A 21059-nucleotide genomic window follows, 5' to 3' on the forward strand; every position below is an offset into this window, starting at 1 on the left:
CATGAAATATTTTAAACACGGTATTTATTTTCTCTTCAACCGGAGGACTGGAGGAAACCCCTGAAACCGGGATTATTGTACTCCCGTCGGGAGGTACACATATATGGATCTCACGCATGTCTGGGGAATACCGATAAAAGCATAACCGTAGAAACTGCTGTCTCGTGTAGATGTGTATTGATTTTAATTTCCGCGCAGCGCAGATCCGCGAAGTAATGTTTGTGATAGCCATTTTCAAAATGAAGTTGGATTCATTTGAATTATCGATGAACATTCAGTACATTTTAATTCAAGCTGTAAGCTAATCAAAATTTCAAAAGCATCTTCCTAGAATTAGTATTCAAACACTAGTACTACATTATCTAGGAGTAGAACACACATCCTATAGTAAGATAGTCTGTCCAACTTCCGGTTTGAGACCGATGCCTTAGGAAAGTATATTGCTATAGCAAGCTATAGCAAACTTTCCAACAATAGAAGATGTGGTAGGTTAAGTTAAGCTTGTAAAGGGATACCATGTTCATAACTTTTAATCTGGAAATAAAATACAAAAATGCATACTTCACGCCACATAACGGAAATGAAAATAAACTTTTTACTGCATATTTTTTAAGTACTAGTATATTGTTTCGTCAGATAAACTTTTCTGAGAGATGTGAACACAACATGCTCACTAATCAAGGATTCAAAATCTTTTTAATCTACATATCATAAAAAGAAATTTCATCCACAGCAAATGTATCGAGGTCAAAGAAAATTTTGTAGTCGGGAGCCGGAGGGTTGGAATGGTCTTTACATTCAGACATCTTTTCGAAATGGTTATCGTCAAAATAACTTATAGATTTTACTCTTATTCCTCGAATCGCACTTGCCAAAATTGACCAATCATGACGTGTGAAATTTTTGACATATGCATCGTAATGTTGCTATTATTTGTTTCCGAGTACTTTCAAACTGTACAGATTGATATATTTTGCTGCAGTTTTACAATCAATGGTTTTCACGTCTCATTCGTAAAAGATCTTAGCAGAGATTGATTACATGCTTATTGATATACCAACGAGCAAAATGTAATTTGTGCTTTATGTCATTCAATGAGTGAAATTATGATGAAAATGATATTTGTTGGCTTCTCAAAATGTCTGTAAAAAATTTAAAACCAGAGATAAGTAAATCATCAAATTGACTTTATCGAGTCTATTTCTCATATTGAAAACTTAATTGGCGGAAGATACCAAGTGAACATTCAAGTAAAAGAAATACTGACAAAATCATTGCAAAAAACGAAAAACGACGAAAAGACGAACTTATACACAAAACACTTCATAGAAAACATAAGATTGAACAACTTAACATGAGCAACACGACGGGTGTCACATGTGGAGCAGGATCTGAATAAACAAAATTATCATAACCTTCTCCCGGCTTATTCTGTGCACCTTACGATAAATATATCTTAATTAAATGGAGATAAAAATACCGAACCGTGCTATCCTCTACATATAAAAGAAACAAAATCGAAGAACATCTACAGCATATGCATTGGTGTGGCCTTTATCTTTATTGGTTATAATACAGTCATGTCATGCTTTGTAATAATGTGTTCAGGTTATATTATGTTGTTTGTTATTTACAATCAAAATTTGCATTGAAAAACACGATTTAAGAAAACTGTCGCTTCTTCACGAAACTTGATATCCATGAAAGCGTATATGAAAGGGTTCACGATATTATTAATAATAAACATATCATATATAAACATAAATCCAGGTCTTTCTGTGTTTGACACTTTTTCCCAAAAATCTATGTTTAAGCCTTCAACAAGAAGCAACATCACTTTCGGCAAATAACTAAATAAAAAAACCAAAGTTATAACAAAAAACATAATTGTCAGTTTGTGAGTTATTCGACGGTTATTTTTTTGTCTTCTTTTGGATCCAACAAGTTCAGATAGAGTTGTTTGGTGATTGTTTTCCAATCGCTGTTCTTTACTTGAATTTGATATTTTGGAATCTAGATCGGAAGTGATATTATTCTGCGTAACACCACTATTTTCGGTTTCAGAAGTTCCATCTTCATAAGTTTTTGTCATCGAATTTCTGAATTCTACTCTACTACTTTTACGTTTGTTCATCTTTAATTGACGAAAGATTGTAAATCCAATTAATGAGTATAAGACAATAAGGGTTGTTACTATAGCAACAGCAAGAAATCCTATCACAATGGCATATACGGCCCTTGCTAATCGGTGACCTTCTTTTTCTTTGCCACAACGTGTTCCCGTAATTCCATAAGTGTCGCTGTGAAATGGAACAGAACCGTAAACGAACGCTAACGGCAAGGCACATAAAAATGAAATAACAATTGTTAGTATCAACGCAGTTCTCTTAACATGGAGCGACATTGCTGGTTTCAGGGGCAGACACACTTTAAGATATCTCTGAACTGCAATTATGAGTAATAACAAAATTGGAATAAATGTTGTTAATCCAACAAAAAATTGTGTGGTTTTACACAAAATATTGTGTGTAAATGTAACTTGGTTAAGACATTGAATTATCATGTAAATCCCACAGTAGATCGTTGCTATCAAGTCAAATGCAGCTAAAATCGATATGAAATATCTTTCATCTGATTGTCCTTTCATTTGAAATGAATAAACCGACAAAACCAACACATTTCCGCATGTGCCAAGAACGACATAAATCGCAAGTACAACAATGTTTGGTATAAGAGTTTTTGATATCATGCCATTCAATTCAACAGCTGTAATGTTATACATTGAATAATATTTTCCCCTGATTAAATGAGAAAGGGACACTTCAATCTATTCCCAAAGTTATGCATTAAACGTCTATATATATTTTCGAGGAATTTGAATTTTTCAAAATTTAAGTTTAACAGCGATACTTTCCGGCTTAACAGATAAAAACATTTTTCCTCAATTAAATAGTTATTTAAAACAATTAACAAGGAAATTGGTACTAAACTTAAAATAAGTTCACAAGATATTCAATTTTATTTTTAGTTTAAAGTGATTGGGCCATGTCAAACGTTGCAATATTTACAAAAAATAAAATATATGTTCTTAGAAATAAATATATGTCCCTTAAAACAAAATAAATATTCAAAAAATCAAAATATGCTTTCATAAAATGAAATATATATGCATACAAAATACATATCTGTTCATAAAAAAATATTTGATTATGAAAACAAGTGTGGACACAGATCAGTGTTGATAGTATGTTTGGATGTCTGACTGTTTTCTGACAAAGAGAGTTTTCTATGGGGCTTTATGTTAATCACAGCGACAGCCATCTTGAATAACAGACCAGTACTAAACACTTAAAATTAGCAGTGCTGTTTATTCAATATTTGGTTTTAAATGTTCAAGACTATAATGGAGGAGACAATATTGGTTTGGATTACCAAATGATTCTGGTAGAATATGTTCCGCAACTTTGCTTTTGAATAGCAGCACTTATTAGTTGTCAAGAAATTGCAGATCTCTCCATTTACGCAAGGTATAACAAATTGAGGAAAACGAAAAGGAATCTCTACTTACTTGTACATAGAAAATAATAGTGCATTGACTTGACAGATCAACGATTTAAGGATGAGGCTTAGAAATTGGGAAATGCGAGGCTCTGCCGAGCTTTTTACCCGTTTCGGGACGAATCCTCATATCGTTGATATGTCAAGTCAATGCACTATTATTGTCTTTATACTGCAATCTAGAAAACATTTTCAAGTGTTGTTTAATGTGTTAATATTATTTATTTGATTAAAATATTGGGGTAAATCCCCCTTTAAAAAGGCCTCATCTCATATCAGGCAGAGAAATATACAACACAAAGAAATGTACATTACCTGTTGAAACACGCAATCGATGGTGAACGAATTCGTTTGAGTATGGACTAAAATATCAACAATAAGCATAAAACATAATGATTTATAGGTTTCAAACAAAAAATATTAACAAGTGAAAGATGTTTCGTAAGGAAAAATCAATAATGACCAAGTGAAAATGTGTTTACTATGATTCTAACTTGTGGGTAAAATTAACTTTATTTCGTTAATCAAGTAACAATGATGCATATGATTAAACATGTTGAATAAAAAAGTCTAAATTTTTGTGAACATTGAAGGGTCATACTTTCATGAAATAGAAGTTCCAAGTGGAAGAAATATTCTGTGATATTATTTCCACTGGAACAAATACTACAGTATTTATTCCTTACGGAATAAGGGATATAAAATATTTGTTCCAACAGGATATTATGGCATCGTTTTAACTAAGTCTCTATGGGAACTTCTGTAAGGCGAAACAAATATACCTTGACAAAACCTTATGTAACTTACAACAAGAGTAACTGTTAGCGTACCATACGCGTATGGTCGGACCTTATGAGTATATATGTCAAAATACTCGTATGGTCCGGAACAGCTATAATTGTTATTGTTGGGGTGGGGATATACATAAAAAATTGCATAATCATCCTTTACGATAGACAAACAGTGGCAGATCCAGAGGGGGCGTAGAGGGCGTACGGCCCCCCCCCTCCCTCCTTTGCTTGAACTTTTCTTTTTCTTTTTGTAAAATGATTAATCAGACTAGACTTCGTGAACTTTGCCATGTTTATGCGACAATTCTTTACTTATAAAGATATGTTTCGCTCGTATTTACTGTAATATATTATTGATTATGTCAAAATTATGTGATTCGCTACGGTGATGTTGACCAATGCGTCGAAAAAATGTCACTCAGTCATTTTGAAATTCAAATTACAGTAACACATTACTTAGGCTGAGGATGACAAGCTTGACACCTTCAAAGCGACAAAGGATTGAGCAAGAACGTATTTATTGACTTCTATTTCACAATTCCACCGAAAACTTTCATGAAAAAAAAGTTCCACAGCGATATTATTTACCTACGAAAACATGTTTAACCCAACACGCCCCAGCCTATTAATAAAGTAGCCGAATAATGATCCCCAGTCAATAAGCTCTAGATAGATTTAAAGTCTAAGGTATGGACCATTTGATTTGAGGGGGCAGTCTGAGATGTTTGAGAGAAAAAATTCTGACCCTGATTTTTGCCTAAACAAAAATTCTGGCCGTATCTGGATTGAAAACAATAATCTTGTCCACTTTTTTTGCTATTAGAAACAAAAATTTCCAACAGAATTATTTAGCATTAAATGAACATGATGAATAAAAAAAAGGGCGTAATTTTTTTGGGGCCGGGGGTTTGCATGTTAATCCCATATCTGACCGGAATGTCCGTTTCGTCGAACTGATAAAATGAATACTTTTTCAAGGCCCGACTACAACCTGCCTGCTGGGTCTCCATTTGTCGACCGTCATTCGTATATTCATTGTCATTTCAGACTCATTCGTAGCCTTTGGTTGATTTGGATCCCCTTACTTCCCTTGTTGGGTGAAACATTTCAACCAAACATTTGGATAAAAATTGCTTGTTTGTCTTTCTTAACTCGTGTCGGTCGTATTGTAAATTTCATTGAATAGCCCGGCGTATATCTTGTTTACAACAAGAAATCCGTGACGTTATGCTAACTAAACATACAACAAACGAGAATTTTCCATGTCAATTTTTTACTGACAAGTCCCACATCAAATATATTAGACCATAGCTTTGGATCCATCCAATCATTTTATAATAGACAATTAATGGGGAGAATACGGCATCAAAAATGTCCAACCCTTACACTTTAACTATAAAATATACATGCCTTACGTCAGGAACCGTTAAAAAAAGTGCATTTTACACTTATTTTATGTTTTTTTAGCCAAAAAAAGTCCAAAAAAATATTCGCCTTGATCCGCTCGGCGATCTTTACATACTTCGCCCCCCCCCCCCCCCTTTCCAAAATCCAGGACCCGCCCCTGACAAAACATAGCTGATCTTAAAGGTACACCATATACTTGCCACTATACATCATGTACTGTATCACAACCCTAGATAAAGCTGACGAGGAAAGGCATACTCGACTAACGAAAGCTATATTGTTATAAAGCCTAGTTGGCCGAGTGGTCTATGGCGCTAGACACAGTGCAGGTGATGTTGCCACGATGTCACAGAAGCAGAGAGTATTATACTGGCGAGAAATCGGAAGTTGACAATTGGAAATTTGAAATCATCACATTTGTCAAAGATTCTAGTTTGACCATTTGTGCCAATATCAAGGAAAAGAATACAATATGAAGCAGAACTTCTACTTTGGGTAGTATCCCTTATCTCAGGTTCAAACCAGTCTCTCAAGTGATTTCTCTCCAGCAGCCAGTTTTGACCAGACGGACAACCTTTTTGATAAACGCTTTAACGAAATAATCTTTGACTTTAATTATCTGCTGCAATAAAATTGTTGGTATTAGGTTTTAATTTCAAACATCACTGAAGAGACATTAATTGCCGAAATCCACATCTGGCGCAGTAAAATTGGCATCATCAACTCCGGAGTCAGTGCTTCGGTACTGACATGATTTATAACATAATTAATATTATTGCCACCACTTGGTAGATGCCTCGACTGGTGGACTGTCAGTACCAGAGGGTATAACCAGGCAAGAAGCCAGTATTGGCATGAACATGAGGTAATTTATTTTCACAATTTGCTTTACGTGTGGACTTTTTTGGTGTTATCAGCATTTCTGCGTTTGCATTCAATTTTGACTTTCAATTATTTTGTCTGTGAGCATCACTGGAAATATATTAACTGTCGAAATGTGCATATTGTACAGTAGAAATTGGTACTGTTTATGTTATTATTAATGACTTCTTGACTAAGGATTTGACAAACAAAGATAAATTTACAAGATTTTTCCAATGAACGCGAGACAACGATTCTATTGAAACATTTCAATCACCACTTAAAATGAATTATATATCAGTATCATACGTAGATACATGTAATATAGCTTCGTCATTCACATTTAATATACTTAATGTTTTTCGGGGAATTCAAGAGTTATTAGAGTAAATCTTACATGTTGATTGATACCTAACGGATGTTTATGAGGAGATTTGGACAGAGCTATATACAAATAAAGAATATGACTCGGAGGATTAAGATACCAGTTTTAATCTTTGATAGTTAATTTGAAGCATAAAACGATATAACAGCAGGTGAAAATGATCATAAGGAATAAAGTGTTTACTTGATTACTAGACCCGCCCTTGCAACCTGGTATAAAAAGGATTATTATAAATGAATACGTATTTCATATTCAAATAAAACTGAGAATGGAAATGGGGAATATGTCAAAGAGACAACAACCCTACCAAAGAGCAGACAACAGCCGAATGCCACCAATGGGTCTTCAATGCAGCGAGAAAATCCCGCACCCGGAGGTGGTCCTCAGCTGGCCCCTAAATAAAATTGTGTGCTAGTTCAATGAAAATGGACGTCACACTAAACTCCAAAACATATAAATGAACTAAAATTAAAAAACATGCTAGACTAAAAAAGGCCAGAGGCTCCTGACTTGGGACAGGCGCAAAAATGAACAATGTATATTTAGCACGCTGCAATAGATACTTGAAGACAGCACATTTAAAACAATATATGTTCAATTTACGTCGTTCATAAAATTAGGAAACAAAATCAATGAAAAGTAAAATAACAAAAATACCGAACTCCAAGGAAAATTCAAAGCGGAAAGTCCTTTTTCAAATGGCAAAATCAAAAGCTCCAACACATCAAACGAATGGAAAACAAATGTCATATTCCTGACTTGGTACTGACGTTTCCTTATGTAAAAAATGGCGCATTAAACCTGTTTTTATAGTTAGCTAAACCTCTCACTTGTACGACAGTTGCATATAATTTCATTATATTGATAACAATGTGTGAGCAAAACAAACAGACGTAATAGGTAAAACTGTCAAAGATAGGGGTACAGCAGTCAAAATTGTGTTATAATCCTAATCACTATAAAACGAAACAACTATGTCAACAAAGAAAAACAAAATGGCATAAAGAAACTATATAGACAAAGCACATAATCAAAAATGAAAGACAAGAGTACAAAAAAAAATGACCATAGCACAATAACACAATGGCAGGATGTATAAACACCGAGCCACGCCAAACGGATATTACCAAAATGGACTAAACAGTAAAGGTTAAAAATATACAAAGACAAATAAAAAGAGCACTATAACACGTATCTTAGATGATACTTATAGTGCTAAATTGATATTGTATCAGAAGACAGAAAAGAACCCATAGTATCATTCGAACATAGTTTAAGATTTTAATTAAATTCTTTAACGCTGGAGATGCTTTTTTGTAATTATCCATCATGAAAAGCAATCCGACCAAAACATTAAGATATACAGGGAAAGAAAATACACTGTAAAGACAAAATCATCCGAGATACCAGGCTTATAATTTGGTTCGACAGACGACAGACGACAGACGACAGACGCGCATTTTGTCTTCAAAAGACTCATCAGTGACACTCGAATAAAAAAGTTAGATCAAATAAGAAGGCGAAGAGCATAATCCAAACATTGGAAAATTATGCCAAATACTGCAATGGCAATATATGCCCGGGGTTAGATAAAAACCTAAGTGTTTCGAATAATTCAACAGTTTATAATTCAAAAGATTATTAATCGATTACAAAAGGATCCTTCAAGAAATCGATTATTAATGATTGTTTTGTCGGTTGTCGTTCCCATCCCTGGTATAAATAGCACATTTACAGACAAAGATCATATCAATGATATTTGATGTCATCACAAAATAAATCATACTCACTTCTGGGCTGGTGATAACCTTTGGGGCAAAATGTCAACCAGCAGTGGCATCAACCCAGTGTAAAAATTCTTCAATATGTGAGGAATATAATTTGGTTAATTCAGCATATATTGAAAAGACAAATGGTTTAAAGTCAACTTTGTTGGAGAAAGTGATACCTTAATTAGTTTTAATAATAATATAGTATTTTATTATTTACGGAGAATGAATTTATTACAGTGTATGTAAATAATAAGAGAGATAATCAGTGATGTACCTTAAATTTATTTCTTTTCCGTTAGCGCAAGCCTACACACATATAAAAACATGTTAAAAAAAAATTCACAATAATTTATGTTAATCTTTTTTACTAGATCGATTTTATACAACAAAAGTAAAGCCGACATTAATGTAATAAACGTAATTTAAATATTAAAATGTTCCACTCTGATACCTTGGGTCGATCGACCTTAAAGTGTAGTGGTTATGTTATCTTTTATATCGTAGAGTGAATGTTTTTCCTTTGATGAACCCGGACAGGAAGGCTTAATATTTACAGTTCAAATTAACACTGTATTTCCTTCTTCACACTTATGGCTCATAATATAAGATGTTATTAGTTTTAGATGCAAGGTTCATTTATTAATTTTCCAGTGGATTTAATACTTCTAGAACATACTAAATTTGGAAACGACTTAATTTTGTAAAATATGTCTTTACGTTAACCTCGTCCATGCTGTTTTACCAATGGGGATACTAAATAGCTGTCTTTCCTCTGAAAACAAAGATTACGAACATGTAGAGAGGGCTGTTACCAGCGAGAATAGGAACATACGTGCACCCTTACCTTACGAATTTGCAGAGACTGCATGCACAGAAAGCCACGTATCTGAATCTACGGAAAATATATTAAAGTTATTAGAACCAATCATTAACATTATCAAATCATCTTCTCGACCAAAAGTGACACCATTCAAATTTAGACATGGACGAAAAGGTGTAGTACGAATAGCTAGTTGGAATATAGAACGATTCGATGAAGAAAAAGCTGATAATCCAGGAGTAAAAGAAGTTGTATGTATGACAATTCTAGAAAATGGGTAAGTTTAATGAAAATAATCTTATGAAAAAAAAATATAAAACAATCATTTAATTATTGACACATAGCTATGAAATATAGCTAAAGTTAAACAGAAAAGATGGACCCGAAGTTAGGGAGTTACTTTTATTTTTGGCAAACTCTACCGATTTTAAAGAGATGCAGGTGAAAACGTGATAAACAAAATTGAATGAAAGAAATAAAGAACAACAGTTCTCAACACATAGGACGACGTGTTTGTGTTTCTTTACTTTACACGGACAGTCTAATTAATTAAATTATTTTACAGACCATAACAACTCTATTGCTGAAAGTGCTTTGCTGTGTAGCTTTTTCTTTCGTTTAATTGCTTATTTTAAGGGAGATCTTGGTAGCAAACGTAAGCCTTGAAATACCGTATCAAATGAGATAAATACGTCATATGCAGTAATTGCTGAAATGTTGCTACAAAAAATGGAAAGTTTACAACGAGGGAAAATTGAATTCATCGCTCTTGTCATAACGTTTAGTTATGGAGTAGACATCGCAGCCATTTTAGATACACACATGAGGGCGTTATCCCGACTGGGTCTGTACAATTTACACCAACATATCATGGTTGATGAAAAATGATAGATTTCAATAATTTAGGGGAGGACCTTTCATCAATCTGACCTTATGTTATGGAAGAACGTGATCTACATGCAGTATATCCAATTACATTTAATGACATCTTGGTCATATAGCGCTTTATGTTTCCTCGTATTTATACACCCCTGGCTTATAAATGTTTGAGTTTAAGCGTTACTGATGGAGGTAAATCCTAGAAAGAGCTTCGGACGCACGATAATTATATTTCTTTTGTTGTAAGTCTCGATATGAAGCAGGCATAACTATACCTTAAAGTTTGATACCCTTTATTTCTAGTTCAATCGAGTACATACAATTTCGTCAAACTTTGAATAATACAATGGAATAATATTATATATTCAGCAGAAAATGAAGTTTAAGGATAAGGCAAAAGAAAAAATAGTAGTTTACAATACTTAACCATAAACATACATATCTGTAATTACGACAATTAAAAGTTGCATGCCTTTTTGTTATATATGATAAGTTGAAAATGGGTTAAATCGAAACAATATGTTTATATGTAGTAAACTAAAGAAAACATATGAATAGTCGGTTCCTTTCTGAAGAACGACTTCACGAGATAAGATGGAGCTAAATATCCTGATCTTTGATTGACCAAGAAAGTAGAATTAGAATAAAAATAATTATATCCATTCCGTGAAATTTCAGATTTAGTTTAATAGCATTTCAAGAGCTGGCTGATAAAAAGGCCCTGGAAAAGGTATTTATCAATAAAATTTACCAAGTGAGCGTCTGTCATCTTTTTTTGTCTGTAGTTTACTTGTTTCATTTTCATGATTTTGTTTTCACACTGTAAATCACTAGGCTTATTTAACCTTCCCTTATTTCATTGTTATTGTGAAATGGTATGTCTGTCAGGGACAGTTCTATATGTTTTTCTCTACAAAAGGCCTGATGTTTCATCCATCAGAAAAAGCATTTTGAAAATGAAGTATTTTCAAGGAGTGCATTTCTTTCTAACCAAAATTTTGTAAACGTTGTGTCGCGTTTGTTATCGTTTGCTAAACGCTACAAAAGAAGAAACAAATGCATCGTTTAATCCGTGTTTTCTGACCCTGTATTGAACTTTCAATAATGCATGCACGTGTTGTTGGTAAACAGATGTATCCCCATAAGTGAAATCAAATTCGAACCATTCTAAAATATTACATGAAAGGGAAAATATAGGGGATACCTGATGAGAATAGGCCTAGGTCTACATGACCATAACCGAAACACCTCTTTGTAATTCTGGTAATAAAAACACATACCAGATATGAATTTCTATTCTTAAAATACACACATAAGTCTCATACTACAAGCATGCAAGTATGAATTATGAAAAATGTATTCCACAAGACAAAATATGTATCATTCACAGAGTTATACCAGCTCTAAATTACTCTAAATATATGCACATAGAAAATGGATGAACTACGAAGGATTATAATAAGATATACTGGATTGGTCCTGGACCCGATTTATTTTAATATATTAAAGGTTGAAGTTAGAAACAAATGTAGCGTTTGTACTAACAAACGACAAACGACAAACTGCAGACGCATTTTTAGCGAGTGCATAGTTTGTCAAAGTTTATGTAAACTTTGCAAACGTATGTTTGAAACAAATGATCAAAACATGTGCGCGCTTAGTCGTTTGCATCGTTTGTGTTAGAAAGAAATGCACTCATAATAATATATCTTTTATAAAAGCTTTTCAAAAAGATAATTAACATAATATAAAATAAATAGATGTGGTATGATTCCCATTGAGACAACTATCCACCATAGTTAATTAAAATGATGTGTATGTTAGCAATTATAGACGATAATTACACATGCAAATTTTATGTTTTCGATTATAGATTTGTGAAGAACTGAATAATCCATCTTTATCCTGCACAAGAAATTGGTCAGGACATCGTGGCGAGTGGCAGTATTCAGTATCAGATGCTACTGGGAGGATGTTTCGAGTATGTCACATCTCTTTTCTGTAGAAATAGCCATAACGATTTGTCCGTTTTTCATTCCTTGTCATAAAAAAAATGATTTCAGCTTTCCGCAATTCTGTAGGTTCACAATTATCACTTTCAGTTATCGTTTTTCTTCTTTTTTCTATGACATACATAACAGATTGAGACACATATGTGCTCAAGAGTGATCGTCCTGAAACTAGCACCATTTGGATTAGTATTATTATAAGTTAGCCAGTGCCGCTGATGGTGGCATCTCGTACGCCGAGGGTACTATCAGCTAACACTTTGGTCTAGGAATGAATAAATTGAAGAAGAAAAAATAATAATACAATCGCATCTTTCCAAGGTAAGGCAAGGCCCTAAAGGCATGATTGACATGATTTGAATAATTTCATAATAGTAAAATATTTTTGGTGGTTCTTTTCTGGTTTTTGTTCATATAAAAATTAATCATTGAATTGTTGTAGAGTATGGAGTACAATGGTTTTTTATATGACACAGCAAGGGGGATAACATTAAATCATTCAGCGTTGCTGGAAAAACCAAATAACTCACCTAAACCATTTACTAGGGCACCATTTATTGGAACTTTTAAGGTAAGTTTTATCTACAGAAAATTTCACAGCAACAAATACATAAGAAATCATTGAAATCAACTTCGTATAATTCAATAATCATTCACCATCTAATGGAAGAAATTAAGACAGATAAATTCCATCATAAACAAAATATTTAGAGAGGTCAAATAATACATCAAAAAGGTAACACGACTTATCATGTATATTGGACAGTACAACAGACCACACCAACCACCAATTCCGCCAACAAAAAAGATCTACAAACAAAAACAATTATACAACACAACAACATCCGATTCTACCTTGGTACAGGCACAAAACGTGGTGGGCCTCTTTGCTTGTATGAACCATATGTCTTAAAATGTAAAAAGAATACAGGAGGAAAATACCAAGGTGATGTTCCTTTTCATACGTCGAAGGTAAACTGACAACGCCATGGCGAATAACGAAAATCGTTCAATAGACAATAAGACACAACATGTAGAAGACCGAGCAATATGAACCCCACCGAAAACGGGGGGTGATATCAGGTTCTCCAGAAAGGCAAGTAGAACCTGCACCCACATGTGGCACCCGATGTGTTGCTCATGTATGTACAAATTCGTTCATAAGTCTAATTCGGTATAGTTACATTCGAGAAAAAAAGCACGAGGTTGTTACGACAATTTCAATAAATATGACGTAATTTGTATAACAAATATTCTATAACAATCACCCAATTCGTGATGGCGTCCGTAAAATTTTCGAAGGAATGTCTTCAATTTCTCCACTTGAAATCTTTGGTTTAATAGTTATTTGTTAGCAACCCTCTATCAAGGAAATCATGAATTATAATGCAAACTTTGGAATAACGTATCAACTGGGAGACGCATATTCCATATGCAGGCGCCTCTTGGATGTTGCTACATGGAAATGAAACAATTTAATTCTTTAATTCCATTGGCTATCCAAACTTTTCTTCAGTTCCACCTGAGCAATGTTGATTTCAATAGCTTACAATTGTTTGGGAAAGTTCTTGTAATGTAATAGAATTGCATGACAAAGGGCAAATAGCTAGAACTGAAAGATCATTGGTTTCTCGTTTAAAAATAAGTTTAGTATATATTTTCTTGTTACGTTTTATTTAGAGGTATGGGGTATTTTACATTATATTGTCTGAAATTTGGCAATTACATCAAGCTCGGTTTTAGTTTGTAACCCGGATTTATTTAATCTCAATTGATTTATGTCTTTTGGATAGCGGTATACTACTGTTGCCTTTATTTATCATCATTTTAGGATTGGAATATCATTACTATATATGATAACTTGCAATACCGAATTCATCATGCAATATTAACACTCAGCTTCAAGGGTAATTGACTAGAAGATATAGGATACCTAAATAAATCACTCATTAGTCATAATAGTTATAAAAAGAAAGCTAACATTGTACTTCACTATGCAAACTATACATTCTACAGTCAGTAGAAAATATGTCATCTCACCGTGTAATTCAAATATCGTTTGTTTTGTTGCATATATCGCGTTGAACTTGAAATAGAGAAAACGAAAGGTACAGTGAGATGTGTTTCATTCCCTGACTTAAAAACTGATATAAAAAATGAAGGTCGACTTAGGACTAAATACCACGAATGAGATGATTTAGAATTCTCATTGTAAATTTTCAATTTTTTGAAGCAACATTGACGCAACATCCGCATAAGTTATTCATATCTCCAATCTTTTAAGAATTAACAAAGATTGTTTTTAAATAGTTTGCTGCTGGAAACAATAATCGATCGAAGGCAGCTATCGAATCAAAGGTTCTTAATGGTAAAGTTAGAATCATTTCATCCTTAATTTTACTGACACTAACATAGTTTGCTTGACCGTTTTGGACTACTGTTATCTGTGTCACAGTCGAGTAGTTGAGATGAGTCTTATGTAGACGAAATGCTCTTCTGTCGTACCAAAATATAAACCTGGTATTTTTATGAGTTTTTACAGATAACCACAAATGTGTTCAATTTGTCTCAGTCATAATGGGCTTTTCCTTTCCACGTTTATGACTTCAACCGAATGCGGCAAACCACGCCGGACTTGTACTTGTCATGACGGTTACCACTAATTGAGCAGTAGCAGTTTGATCCTTGCAGCTCACGTCAGTTCACTTCAAGTTTGTTGTGATATTCAATTCTCTTAATCTTTAGTTGTCTTTGTAGTGTCTTGTAGTGCTTTTTGTCATTTTCCTCGTCCATACCATATATGGTTGTTCTTTTCAAATATAAAATTTATTGAAGCCAAAGGGAATGAAAATGATAAAAAGAAATAAGAGGAGAAAATTCAGACAATTGAAATGTTCACTTTTTTTTTGTCATGGCATTGTCAGTTTGTTTTCGGCCTTTGAAAAATCGCTTCGGTAATAGTGTTAATGATGGTCTTGGCTTTCTACTATATGACTCTTTTTGATATTTGTTGAAGTCTGAATACTATATTTTTATAAAGATCTGGTGAAAATACATATATAATACACGTTTTGTAGATTAAAAAATTTGATTGTATAATAGTGAGTGTACATCTGAAAGCTACTGGTTTAGGTAATGAAGACTTAGAAAGGCTTCAAAAGGAGATAGATAAAGTACCTGAAGTGATAGATGCCATAGAAAAACAATACCCTGGTAATTAAATACTTTGTTAGCCGTGCAGTGAGTCAGTATCCAAGGCTAGTAATTGTGTAAAAATCGATCTAAACATCCCTGCAATTGAAAGCTTGTCTAATAATGTACGTTGTTTTAAAAGCTTCAATATGGAATTATTAAAATCAACTCCTTTTCCATTATTTTAGATTGAATGGTTAAAGTATTTTACAGCTATCTAATTACTTTGCGAAAAAAATAGACTTTGTTACATATCTGTGTTTTACTGTTCAGTGTAAATTATTTTTTGACACGAAGAATAATGTAGAACGATATAAATCCAAAAAGCATTAATACAACCATAATTCAATTACATGTCAGTTTCAATAAAATTTCAGGAGAGGAAGATATCATTATATTAGGAGATTTCAATTTAGATCCAAAAGAGGAAGGTATGATAACAGCATAAGCATTCCACATGTCATTCAGTTTTATTTCACTAAGTCAGATTATATTTTTCAATTTAAAAACAGAAATCTAAAAAAAAATGTCTATTAAATTTCAATTTGAAAAGAGCTATCAAAAAACGTCTAATGTTGAAACTAAATCTGCTAGGGAGAAATCTTGAAGCAAGCTCCATAATCTGACCAATACTGTTGTCAATGCCTGTCAATTATGCTCATAAAATATTTCAAATGCAACTACAGTCGAAAGTATAATTAGTATACATATAAATGGACAATGCTATTACATAGCAAGAAACGCTTACTTTGTTTGGAGTTCACGCGATTCCCTCAGATTTTCCTTGTGTCTTCGCTTGTATAATCAAAATAATCTGCAAGTTTTGAACATAGGTAAACTACTGTTGACTCTTATTTATCATCATTTGAAGAATCAGAATTTTACGCCTCTGCAACACAATACTCCAAGAGACATATGATACATAATGTATTATATGTCTCTGATACTCCTATATTCACGAAATGAAATGGACGATAATAATGAAAACGGTTATGGATTGGACACAAAAGAGGATCACATTAAAATTGTCTCAGAAATGTGAAGTTTATTCTTTGTTAAACGTTTAATTATGTAAAACATTACAATTGCTGATTGTTTTTGACTGTATCCTTGACTAACGATTTTCAGTATAATGAAATGCAATATCTGTTGAGTCTACATTATATATGTTATCAAAAATGAAAAAAATGTAATTACAACAATGACTTCATATCTTAGTCAACGCATGAACAACTGATAGTAATCATTGTGTCCAGTTGGAAAACATTTGTCCTTATCAAAAAATACTTATGTTTGTTATTAGATTTTGATATTATGAGGGAGAAAGGATATAGCAATTGTGTCCCAATTGATGAGTTTACAAACATCAGCAATAGCAATCCTGAAGGTAGCCAGATTTATGATCATATATGGATAAGTAGCAGAACCAATAATTCATTTTCAGGTATGAAATATTTTCATTTGTCTGTTATATTGGAAACTTGTGAACATTGCAGTTAGACAAATCATCACACATTTTACAAAACGGTCAAGGAAACAACAAAGCTACCCATCATGTTATCTGTGTCTGGTCTACTTAGGGTAAAACAAAAATTGAAATATCTACACTTTGTTTGCCAAGATATTTATTTATGACCAACAAATATGTAAAGGCCTAAACGGATGTTTAAAAAATTTATTGTCGCTTGATTCTTTTTCTTTCTTTTCTTCATACATGAAGCAAACATATACCACCACTATGTTTCACTTGAATAATAAACCAATAAGCACACGTTTTAGTATCACAACCTCAATATCAAAATGTAAACATTAAAGTTAGAAAAATAATAAGATAACAAAAGTCAAACGGTAAAACAAACAATAATCTACAAAAAAAAAACAACACAGAACCATAAATTTTAAGCAAAGGATATCTCAGTTTCTCCAGAAAAATATGCTAGTGACATGCGTCTAATTATTCACAATGACATTCATACACATATATGTCAAAACTGTCTATTGACTAAACTTACAGACACATTGCTAAAGAACAATCCACTAGTTCTTATTTAAAGGTTATACATTGAACTGTGATGCACGTCATTCCTTGCAGCTTACTTAAATATAAAAGTATATAAAAATATAAAAAGGAACGTTATTTACAAGTTTAAATGTTATAATACCGATTTAAAATTTTGATGTAAATTTGACTATAATTGTGAATAATTAAAATCATGCCACATGCCTCTAATAAGAACCGAAGGGATGTAAAACTTATTATTTCTCTTTCGTTTCCACAAAAAATTTCCTAGACGTACGTAAACACACAGCTAGACCAAAGTTTTGAAAACCTAGAAATAATATACAAAACCTCACTGGATATGTATATTTTTCTAATGAATTGGAGGCGAATGATCTTCAGCATAATATGTACAAAAGATATCACAAAATAGCGAGTAGTGTAGTTTTTATTACTTTTAAGCTAAGATTGCATGTTACTGAGTAGATAAAATGAAAATTGTGTGAGTTTAATTTCTATAACTTGTTCAATACCAGTGCTGAAAGTTTCTTTAAGTTGTATCATTCGGCTAGTGGTAAATGTTTCGTCACTGGTTTTTAAAAAAAAAATCAGCAAAGATACCAGGCTTATAATTTTGTTCGCCAGATGCACACTTCATCTACAAAAGACCCAGTGACCCTCGAATCAAAAAGTTAAAAGGCAAAGTAAAGAACATTGAGGACCGAAAATTCCAAAAGATTTGGCCAAATACAGCTAAGATAATCTATTCCTATATTAACTTCATTATAGGAAATTTTCTGTTTAAAATGTTGGTTTTTTTTCTTTAAAACTAAAGCTTTTCTTGTCGCAGGCAAAACTTAGCTTGGCTGGTTTATAATCCAAAGATATGAACAGAACTGAATTGGATTACGATTTTAGCTTTAGTAGAAAGTATCAAATATTTAAAATGTTCTATTAAATGTATCTGAGCAAAAAAAACTTGCTTATGGGAATTATTATTTGTGAAATTATTTATATTTCTGTTTTCAAGGTAATTCAGGTGTTATAAGAGAAAATCTAACAAGTCCATTGATACCCAACGGATGGTCATGGGGAGGTCTTGTCAGTGACCACTGTCCAGTTTGGACAGAGCTATACACAGGGAAAGACTATGACTCGGCAGATCTGAGAATTATTCCAGATACAAATTTTATTCTCACTGGTTGATATCAAACATAAGAAACAAACAAAATTTGTGTAATAAATGTCAAATTACTTCCAAAAAAGTTGAAGACAATTACTAGCTACAGTAATGATTAACACACCATCTGCATGAGTGATTATATATCAAAATATGCATGCATACATTTATCGAAAGGTGTACATTTTAGTATCAAATAAGACTTGAATATAAATCTATAATTTTTTTGCCAGAATTAGTGAATTAAATATATATTTGTTATGTTATAAGAACTAATTATATAATCATAATGTATTTTAAAATAAATAAAATTGTTACTTCAAATGAAAAAATAAAAATGAAAACGAATGAAAGGTAAATAAAACTCTAAAAACTAATTTTTTAGTGTCCAAACTATATTCTTTGTCCTCATCCTCAGTTCACATGCATTTCCTGTAAGTGATTGTTACCTATAGAAATTATTTGATGGGATGGTGATCATCATTTATTTTGGATTGGTACCGCAGGCACTTGTCTCTGAAAAAAAAATCTTATATACCTTAACATAACACATAATCGCATTTTTGAAAAATGTTACCTGGTCGCGAATTTGTTATATTTCGATTTCTCAGTTTTCTACCCCACTGAAACTTGTTATGCCTTAAATCTAAATTGATTTATCTACACAATGGGGTATAACATGCCTACCTTTGTTGTCGGAATCATTCGTAGCAGGCCTACCCAAGTATGTCAACCGTAATTATTTCGTCTTCCCACAGCCGAGAATTACAGGTAATCATTTTCAATAGTCTAGAGGGTCATTATATATGACATTTAACACTGTCTCAAGAAGTAACATTGATCAGTTGATCATCATTTGTTTACAGAGTGAATTCTTTCAGTATCAATCACCAATTAAGGAAACCCTTAATAAATAACAGGGCCCGTAATTTCAAGGAAGTATTAAAAACATGGTAAGTGTAATCAGAACGTGTAAACTGTGCTACTTTTAATTTAAAACAAATAATGTGAGATGAGGTTACATTACTATAACGTGCGTAGTGATTTTAAGATAATTTTATGAATGAACAAGAGCAACTTGACCTCTTTCAAATAGAAACATGAATTAAATAACATTAAACCGTATAAGGGATAATTCAGTCAAATTTTCAATATTAAATCAACAACTGACATGATTCAATATTTGATAGTCAAACGGTTGTCTCCTTAAATACAAAAATACATCTACAAGAACATATGTTGTTTTTCAACTGTTTCAATTAATGTTTTTCATTAGAAAACATGCATAGGATTTTTAGAATGACAGACGAGGAATCTGCTCAAAATCTTTTGCTTGATCTTGGTCATAAAGATGGCTATACGCCATAGAATTAAAGCAATTGCTTTAAAAACCTCATGTGTTTCGAATGATTTTCATTTTATAAAGGGTAAATTTACATATACCGGTACCCTTCTTTGAATATGTACTAGACTGACATATATTGTCAATTTGTTTGAATACTAGCACACATGGTCGCACAACAGTCTGCAGTAAAACATGTCACATTAAATTTTTACTGATACCCAATATCTCTTTTTTCAACATACTCATTCAGTTTACATATATTTCCTTCAAGCATTTTCTGTTTTAAGGGATAATTATCCTAGATTTTGGATGAAACAAAAATCACTAAGCCCTCCATCCTAAAAACAACACCAAGGACAATCAAAATTCACTATATCCACTCTCCTCTCTACCTTCTTGAATATCTGAGTAGCACAAAAATGAAAAAATAGATAAAGTAACCATACACAATACAGGTAAAGTTTGATCTCATTGGGCTGAGTGGTCTAAAAGCTGATGTTCATGTATCATGTTAAACATGAGACCCCCTTTCTTAAGATGTAAAACATGACAAAATATTTTAAATCATCAACACAAATTAAATTCTGTGTAAAATAGTTTTATTCAAAGATATCACATATTTTGCATTACTCTCATACAATATTGATACAATACACAGCTTACTGAAAAAATGGTATGAAATATATTTGCCCTTAATTTCCACAGGAAAAAAATAAAGACAATTTATTTTGATTTTGAAATTACATAATGAAGTATTTTGCTGGATAAAAAAATTGTCAGAATCAAAGCTTTAACACAACAGAAATAAGATTTTCAAAATATAAAATAGGATAATAAGGTGTAATACCACCAAATCATAGT

At 32.5% G+C, this 21059-nt stretch overlaps 2 protein-coding genes across 2 annotated transcripts; one reads left to right on the forward strand and one right to left on the reverse strand.

Annotated features, from left to right (window-relative positions):
• Positions 1-1538: 1538 nt before the first annotated feature.
• On the reverse strand, positions 1539-2822 carry LOC127700235 (cholecystokinin receptor-like). Its single transcript, XM_052203660.1, has one exon. It carries the CDS (start codon positions 2780-2782, stop codon positions 1637-1639), a length of 1146 nt encoding a protein of 381 aa, XP_052059620.1. The 5' UTR covers positions 2783-2822; the 3' UTR covers positions 1539-1636.
• Positions 2823-9239: 6417 nt separating this feature from the next.
• On the forward strand, positions 9240-19199 carry LOC127700234 (endonuclease/exonuclease/phosphatase family domain-containing protein 1-like). Its single transcript, XM_052203659.1, has 8 exons — positions 9240-9871; positions 11152-11203; positions 12347-12454; positions 12925-13053; positions 15560-15695; positions 16052-16105; positions 16978-17118; positions 18704-19199. Exons 1-8 carry the CDS (start codon positions 9519-9521, stop codon positions 18877-18879), a joined length of 1149 nt encoding a protein of 382 aa, XP_052059619.1. The 5' UTR covers positions 9240-9518; the 3' UTR covers positions 18880-19199.
• The last annotated feature ends 1860 nt before the right edge of the window (positions 19200-21059 follow it).

Source organism: Mytilus californianus, unplaced genomic scaffold (assembly GCF_021869535.1).
Source record: "Mytilus californianus isolate M0D057914Y unplaced genomic scaffold, xbMytCali1.0.p SCAF_5, whole genome shotgun sequence".
Taxonomy (NCBI): Eukaryota; Metazoa; Mollusca; class Bivalvia; order Mytilida; family Mytilidae; genus Mytilus; species Mytilus californianus.